We start from the raw sequence: 8,126 nt of genomic DNA on the forward strand, positions 1-8,126 counted from the left end.
GTGTGGTGCACTGGTTTCAATCCCCAATAACACATAAAACTAAAATAAACAAAGGTACTGTGTCTTTCTACAACTAAAACTAAAAGAGAACCCACACCCATGTGGGGCGAGAAAAGAGACAAGAAACAAAACAAAAACAGCCAGCAGTGGGCACCAGTGTAGCTCAGTGATGAAGCACAACAGGGAGAAAAGGAAGAAGAGGGAGATTCCTTAGCACATATGAGGCTCCTACATTTGAATCCCAGAGCCCAAAACACCAGCAAAAGGACTGAAAAAACAGAGCATGCTGGACTGTGGCATGTGCCTGTAGTCTGAGCTACTTAGGAGGCTGAGGCATATGGACCACATTAGCCCAGGAGTTTGAGGGCAGCCTGGCAATTTAGGGAGACCTCCTCCTCTTAAAAAACAAAAACAAAACAAAAGGAAACAAAACAAAACACACACCAAACCCACACATCTGGTAAACTCTACAGCTACCATACGGCACAGAACCGCTGCCACCCCAGCTGTGCTAGTACGCTGTGTTCTACTGGAAAGTGTAGGGAAACACATCCTGTCTGCTCCAACCTGGCACCTCTACCCAGGAACACCAACCCCAGAGCAAACACTTCTGGGAAGGGTTAAAATCACCACCAGCAATGATGGGGCATTTCCTGCCTACATTCTAATTAAAGATTCACTACCACAGAAGACCATATCACAGTCCTTAGAACCTTAATATTCCACACTGTTTTATTACAAAGGTGAACTCTGATCCTTGTGATGGGCTTATCGATAGGACTTCTGGTAGCGAGCACGAGCACCAGGACCTCCAAACTTTTTGGACTCGCAGCGACGGGGGTCAGCTACCAGCAGGGTTCGGTCATACTGGATGAGAATGTCTTTGATCTCCTTCTTGGAAGCCTCATCTACATCTGGAGATGAAAAAGTGTAAAAATTTAGATAATCACAGAAGTCCTAGATTTGGTCCCCAAATACCAACCTCCACTAAGGACGCTCTCTCTCTCACATTTCTGGTAATAGGCCACCAGGGCTTTGGAGATGGACTGACGGATAGCTGTAAGGAAGACAGACACAATAAAAAGATATGTGAGCTTGTGAAGGCCCAAAACTAGGGCCTTGCTACTAGGCCACCTCATACCCATGTGTCCAGATCCTGGGACTCACCATAAATCTGGGCCACATGACCACCACCCTTCACACGGACCCGGATGTCCACGCCAGCAAACCGCTCCTTGCCCAGAAGCAGAACAGGCTCCAGTAACTACAGAAATAGGGGGAAATGAACAGGGTGGGCTTTTAAGTTACAAGCTAGGCAGCTCGGTCACCTCACTGAGCATTCCTTATCTTTCACTATGTGACTTTTGCCACCACCAGCCTAGAAATACTAGTGCAAGGAGATCCAGTTGTCACCAAAGGCCTCTCTACAGGGCCAGGAGAAGGAAAGATTCAAAAAGGCCAGGTAAAAGACTAACACAATGGCAAGAAACAGAAAAGTAAAGGCAACCTGATCTGAGATCCTTCCTTTTTAGGTCCCTCTCTGGATGTTGGATACCCCAGCTCTAAGATGAGTTCCTAGAATGCTGAACAGTAAAAAGCATGCTAAGGAAACTACCAAGACAATTTTCCAAACATGGAAAATGCTGCTTAGAGCTGCTTAGGTAGCTTTCTGAATGCCCTGCCTAAGCTCTCTGTCCTCCCATTGAGCCTCATGCTGATTTCCAAAGGAATTACACTGCAAACTCTGCCATGTTCCTCCTTTCCCAACTCTAGGTCTTTTTGCCAGTGCCTATAATAAACTTGTGAGTATGTGTGTGTGTGTGTGTGTGTGTTTTTTTTGTTTTTTTTTTTTTTTTTTTTTTTGGGGGGGGGGGTTCCCCCCCCTCAGCTGCTGACTTCACAGATTCAGCAGAGATTGAACCCAGGAGTGCTTTTCCACTGAGCCACACCCACACCTCTTTTATTTTTTGAGACAGGCTCTCACACAGTTGCTGAGGTTGGTCTCAAACTTGTGATCCTCTTGCCTTAGGCTTCAAATTGCTAGGATTACAGGTGTGCACCTTGGCCCGGCTAGACACTTTTTTGTTTTTTGTCTTTCTTACTTTGGTCTGAGCTAACAGGTCTCCTCCTTCCACCCCATCCCAAGCCTTTGGGCTCACCATTCCAGCTATGACCACTTTGGATCAGTTTCTGATATTAAGTCCAGTCATTCCCCACTAGCCTGGGAGCTTCATGAACACACCTGAGTTACTACTCTGTCCCCAAAATTCAACAAAGAATACACAGACAAATCCTTCAAACTAACAGCCAACAATAAACTACCACATTTGATATCTGCTATCTTAGACACCATGCAATGTAGGTGTTCTTTCCTTTTGAAAGTACTTGACTTTAAAGAAGAAACACATCTTCTATACATGCCAAGAAACTTTCTCAGAGAATCTTAATTTGACCTCACAATCAATAAAAATAGAAATTATCCGTTTCTCAGGTGATGGACCCAAGGCAGAGAAAACCCACTAACTTGCCTTAAGTAAAATAGCTAAAGAAGCAGAAACTAGACTCCAATTTCCTTCCTTTCTGAGTCCCACCCCAAATTCTAAACAGGGAGCAGAGGAACCCCTATCACCACCGAGCATTTAAACACACCCTAATTCATTTTCTGGTCCTAACAACTATTGTATTACGTTCAGACACTTGAGATTTATCAGGAACAAAACACTGATCCTTGTCCTCGAAAAACCTAAGGATGGAAAACATACAGCCAGGACGAAAAAACTCTGTATTCTCGTTGCTAGTTGGAAAAATATCCTGATTGAAAAATATCCCAGTTTACAAAGCACTCCCTAGACCCTCTACATCCACGTTTTCACCTTCCCAATTCGGTTTTTACATCTCCTAAACCCAAGCCCAGCTCTATTAACAAGTGTCTCCGTTTTAGGCTCCCAACTCAGTTCCTGAATATTGCGCTGCTAACACTAGCTCACTCCGCTTCCAAGATCGGTAACATCTCTGTGTCCAAGATGGAGCCCTCCACTCGACGCCCATCCGCATCCCAGTACCTTGTATTGCAGCGTGCGCGGCTCGATCATCTCCAGCGGACGTCCATTCACCTTAATAAGGCCGTTGCCCCGTTTGCAGTGCGCCACAGCAGTGGCCGTCTTCTGCGGAAAAGGAAGGCGCCAGAGCGGCCGTAAGAGCTTTAGGTCCTGGCTCCCAGGGAGACCCCAGACCCGAGCCTCCCCTGACCCCACCCACCCAGCGCCTGGCCTACCTTGCGTCCGAAGACTTGTACGGACTGAAGTGGACCCTTGGACGGCATGGCTGCGAGCGTAGAGAGAAGTCCTCACCGCGCGGCGCTGCAACCGGAAAAGGGAAGCTCGGGGGTCACCCAAGCCACTTTTCAGGGTCTGCGCAGGCGCTCTGAACGCTGCGCCGCGACAGTTGGACGCTTTACGGCTGACGTTTAGTCGGGGGCGGGGCCACTGATAAACTGGGGGGGGGGGACACCCACCCCGCCTCACGGCGAGGGAGGGCGGAGCCTGAGAGGTGGAAGAGGCGGGGTCGGGGAGCGAAGCCTGCAGCGGAGGACCTCGGAGAGAGGGTGTCTTTGGTAGCTGGCGTCGTGATTAGCTTCCGTCGTTTTCCTTGAGAGCAGGGTTCTGTGATGATCTCCCTCCGCCCCTCTCTAAGTCTGTTCTAACCCTCCTACCACCCGTCATTTCCACTCCTCTGGACTCCCTCCTCCCCATCAATCTTCCCTCCCGAATCCTACATGAAATCAAGCTGGATTCCGAGAATCTTAGCCCCAGAACCCACTTCCTAGGAGAGTTCTCTCGCAGAAACCCCGGTCCGGGCTTCCTCCCCCAGAATCTTCCTTTCATCAGAATTTCCTTCCGGGATCTCCTCTTCCCAGAACCCAGACTTCCCAGAAGCCTCTGAAGAGGTCACACCCTGGACTTCTCTTTTCCCAGTCCCCCTCCACTCCGGGCCCTCTTCCCCGCATTTTTCCCAGAATCTTCCTTTCTTCAGGACCCACTCCTCCTGGAGTCCCCCTTCTAGAAACTCCCTTTCCTAGGAGAACCCATCTTTCCCAGGATACTTCCCGGAGAATCCCCTTTCCCAAAATCTTTCAGAGTCCTCTCCTCAAATCTACCATTCCCCAGAACCTTTTTTCCTTTTCTTTAAATAATTAATTTATTTGGTACTAGAGATTGAACTCGGAGTACTTTACCACTGACCTACATCCCCAGCCCTGTTTGTTTTACTTTGAAGCAAGTTCTTGCTACCTTGCTTAGGGTTTTGCTAAGTTGATGAGGCTGGCTTTGAACTCGGGATCCTCCAGCTTCAGCCTCCAGTCCCTGGGATTACAGGTGTATGCCACTGTGCCCAGTTTTCTCCAGAATTTCTATCCCTTTGTAGACTCTTTCCCTTTGGAGAATTTCCCCTCATAGAATGCCCCTGTTCAGGATCTCTACTCTAGAATCCCTTAGGTAATCTCTTTATTCCCCAAAGCCACCCCGTCCCCACAGAATTCTCCATCACCAGTCCCCCAATCCCATCTAAGAAACCTTAGGTTTATGTTGTCCCCTCCCCCACAGACTTAACGCCCATTATTCTCCTTAGCAAAGGGATGGAGGGAGCCCACAATTGCCTCAGTTTCATAGGCAGTACAGGGTCTGGTGTCCAAGGCTCAAGGGGCATTGGCTTACCTTGCCTCAGAGGGTGGAGATGGTGAAGCCTGGCCTGAAGAGCAGGGCTGGGCCCAGAGTGAGGTCCTCCAGTCCAGGCTTTGTGTGTGTGTGTGTGTGTGTGTGTGTGTGAGAGAGAGAGAGAGAGAGAGAGAGAGAGAGAGAGGAATGCTGGGGATGGAACCCACAGAGCATTTCCTGTAAAGGATAAGAGAGGAAGAGAGACTGGAGGGAAGAAGAGAAGGAGCACCAGAGACATTCCTGAAAGAATAAATGAGAGCACAAGAGAGAAGCAGACACGGGCTGGGGGTATAGCTCAGTGCTTGCCTAGCACGCACAAAAATCTGGGTTTGATCCCCCAACACTGAAAAAGAAAAAAAAAAAAAAAAAAAACGTGGGCATGGTGGTGCACTCTTGTTGTAATCCCAGTGACTTGGTCTACTGAGGCAGAAGAACTGAAAGTTCAAAGCCAGCCTCAGAACTTTGTGAGGCCCTACCCAACTTAGTGAGATCCTGTCTCACCAAAATAAAAGATAAAAAGCCAGCTTCAGCAATTTAGCAAGGCTCTAAGCAACTCAGCAAGACCTTAAAAAGGGCTGGGGATGTGGTTTAGTGGTAAAGCGCCCGTGGGTTCAGTCCTCAGTACTAAAAAATAAATAAAATGCATGCTCTACTTCCTTCGGAGCCAAATGGGATGGAGGGGGAGTTCAAACTCTCCAGGCTCTAGGTAATCCTCATGCTTAGTCTTGCATTTCTCTGAGCTTGTCAGTCCAGGGCTCTTGCTCCTCTGTGGTCACAGCTTCCCCAGCCTCTTGGAGAACATTCCTTGAGTATCTGTGGCTTGAATGAAGCTGGCAGGAGAAGGGTCGGGCAGTTCTCCTCACCCACTCCAGTCTTACAGCCCCATTCCCTTCCTCTGAACTTCTCGAACACTGGGTTGGGACCAGAGAAAACCTGGAGGGCAAGGCATCCAGTTTTCTCTGGATCATCCTTCTGCTCATAGGGCTTCGGGGAGCCCAGGACCCCCTTTTTACTTCCTCATTGTCACATGAAGATGTTGGTGAGGAGGGCAGAGCAGGCAGACCCACAAGCTGACTGAGGAAGGTCAAGTGCTCCTCCAAGATTTGATTCTCCTTCTAACCCTCAAATTTAAGGAAACAAAAATGGTGTCACTTTTTACTCCCAGATGATCTTTTGATGAGTGCTTCGGTAGCTCCTTCCTGAAACTGGATAGTTAGGGAGAATCCACTGGGCTCTGTGACAGGGCACACATGCCTGAGGTAGGGGAACTGCTGTCCTGGCTGTTAGGCTCCTGACCCATCCCTGACCCCAACTTCACAGATACATTTTGTTCACTGCTGTCTGTAGTACCCAGAACAATGACTGACATATAATAACAAATGATGATAGTGTTAGTTACAACTACACTTAAACAGTGCTAACTCTGGCTAGCTGCTGGCCTATATGCTTTAAGTGCATTAGCTTATCTACCCTTCACACCAATCTTATGATATAGACAGGGCCACCATGTATGGATGTGAAGGTTATACACTGCACAAGGATCCCACGTCTGCAAGGACAATACTTACTTCTTGAACATGTAGAGTGCATGTTTGCCCACTTCCTGCAGATGGCAGTAAAGGATCTTATTCTAATAAAGTTATTTAGTATCTTAAGGAAGTATGTCTTTTGTTATTGTTTTGGGGGCAGGGGCGGTACTGGGGATTGAACTCAGGAACACTCGACCACTGAGCCACATCCCCAGGCCTAGTTTGTATTTTATTTAGAGACAAGGTCTCACTGAATTACTTAGCGCTCACTTTTGCTTAGGCTGGCTTTGAACTTGTGATCCTCCTGCCTCAGCCTCCCAGCCTCTGGGCCACTGGGATTACACGCCACCAGGCCCTGAATATTGTTGTTTTTAAATAGATAGAGTCTCTTGGGCTGAGGTTGTGGCTCAGTGGTAGAGTGCTTGCCTAACATGTGTGAGGCACCACTGGGTTTGATTCTTAGCACCACGTATAAATAGAGGAATAAAATAAAGGTTCATCAATAACTAAAAAAAAAAAGACAGTCTCACTATGTTGCCCAAGCTGGCCTTGAACTCCTGTGCTGGAGTGATTTCCCTGCCTGAGGCTCCCAAATAGATGGGACTATGGGTCCAGAGGTAGAAGTTTTTCTAATTTGCACTGAGATTCAATATTATTAGGGTAGGGATTATTTGGAGCCCCATTTGCAAAGGGTTTCTGATTTGTGGCATGTGAGAAGCCCCTTTCACTTCTCTGGGTCTCAGTTTCTTCAGGCTGAGGTATGAGGATGGCAAATTCAAGACCAGCTTCAGCAATTTAGGGAGACCCTGTCTCAAAAAAAAAAAAAAAAAGAAAGAAAGAAAGAAAAGGGTTTGGGATGTAGTGCAGTGGTAAAGTGCTTCTGGGTTCAATCTCCAGAACCAAAAACAAACAAAAAGCAAACAAAACAACAACAACAACGTTCTATAAACTTGGTGTGCTAGCACACACTTGTAATCCCAGGTATTCAGGAGACTGAGGCAGGAGGATGGCAAATTCAAGGCCAGCCTGGGCAATTTAGCTAGATCTTGTTCAAAAAAAGAGGGGTGGGGAGAGGGAGAGAGGGAAAGAGAGAGAGAGAGAGAAAGAGAGAGAGACAGAGAGACAGAGAGAGAGAGAGGGAGAGAGGGAAAGAGAGAGAGAGAGAGAGAGAAGACATGGCTTGAGGGCAAAGCACTTGCTCAGTACGTACTGGGCCCTGGATTCAATCCCCAGTGCCTCTAAAAAAATGTTTTCCTCTAAACTGAATCCAGGCATTTGAATCTTGCTTATGTGAGAAATTTTAGTAATGTGTTCTAAAAGTATCTGCTTTAAAAATCCTCCATTGGTTAATTTTTCATTTCCACCCTGTACTTATCCTCTTTGCCATCAGGCTGCTGCATCATTTCTATTACATAAATTAATGCTGAAATGAATTTAAGGAGACCCAAAGAAAAACAGGGCTTGTGTGCTTGTGATCCCTGCGACATAGGATGCTGAAACAGGAGGATCCCAAGTCAGCCCTATAGCGAGACCCAGTCTCGAAATAGAAAAAGGACTAGGGATGTGGTTCAGTGGTAGAGTACCACTGGGTTCAATCCCCAGTTCAGTCCCCCAGAAAAACAAAACAAACTGTAGGATCACCCAGACTTGGGAGAAAACTTGAGTCTGATGCTTCTCATTTAATTTTTCTGAGCATGTTTCCGCTTCTGTAATATGGGAGTACCTACCTCCTAGGGATGTTTTAGAGGGTCTATGAGATAATGAATAAGCCACTCATTAAATTCAAGCACAAATTCAAGTTAGACAAGGTTGGGTCCGGAGGGGAAAAACTTTCTCATTCTTGACCCTCCCAAGATGTCGGTTCCACGTTCTATTTAAGACAACT

General features: G+C 47.2%; 1 protein-coding gene across 2 annotated transcripts; it reads right to left on the reverse strand.

The window, feature by feature from the left end:
- Positions 1–706: 706 nt before the first annotated feature.
- Positions 707–3,435, reverse strand: RPS16 (ribosomal protein S16). 2 transcript variants are annotated; one of them, XM_079119379.1, is made up of 5 exons: positions 3,275–3,435; positions 3,063–3,164; positions 1,168–1,264; positions 1,010–1,057; positions 707–914 (listed from the first exon to the last, which is right to left on the reverse strand). In XM_079119379.1, the coding sequence occupies exons 1-5, from the start codon at positions 3,320–3,322 to the stop codon at positions 769–771; spliced, it is 441 nt and encodes a 146-aa protein (XP_078975505.1). In that variant the 5' UTR covers positions 3,323–3,435; the 3' UTR covers positions 707–768. The 2 variants fall into 2 exon arrangements, with proteins under 2 accessions (XP_078975505.1, XP_078975504.1); XM_079119378.1 differs by having other exon boundaries at positions 983–1,057.
- Between the last annotated feature and the right edge of the window lie 4,691 nt (positions 3,436–8,126).

Source organism: Sciurus vulgaris (assembly GCF_902686455.1).
Source record: "Sciurus vulgaris genome assembly, chromosome: 17".
NCBI lineage: Eukaryota > Metazoa > Chordata > Mammalia > Rodentia > Sciuridae > Sciurus > Sciurus vulgaris.

What these genes read in the sequence shown, in the direction of transcription:
- RPS16 (XM_079119378.1), bottom strand. Translation starts at nt 3,322, where the DNA reads ATGCCGTCCAAGGGTCCACTTCAGTCCGTACAAGTCTTCGGACGCAAG. An exon ending in TACAAGTCTTCGGACGCAAG is followed by an intron (nt 3,165 to 3,274) that starts GTAGGCCAGGCG and finishes CCTTTTCCGCAG; the next exon opens with AAGACGGCCACTGCTGTGGC. An exon ending in AGAGAGCGTCCTTAGTGGAG is followed by an intron (nt 915 to 982) that starts GTTGGTATTTGG and finishes TTTCATCTCCAG; the next exon opens with ATGTAGATGAGGCTTCCAAG.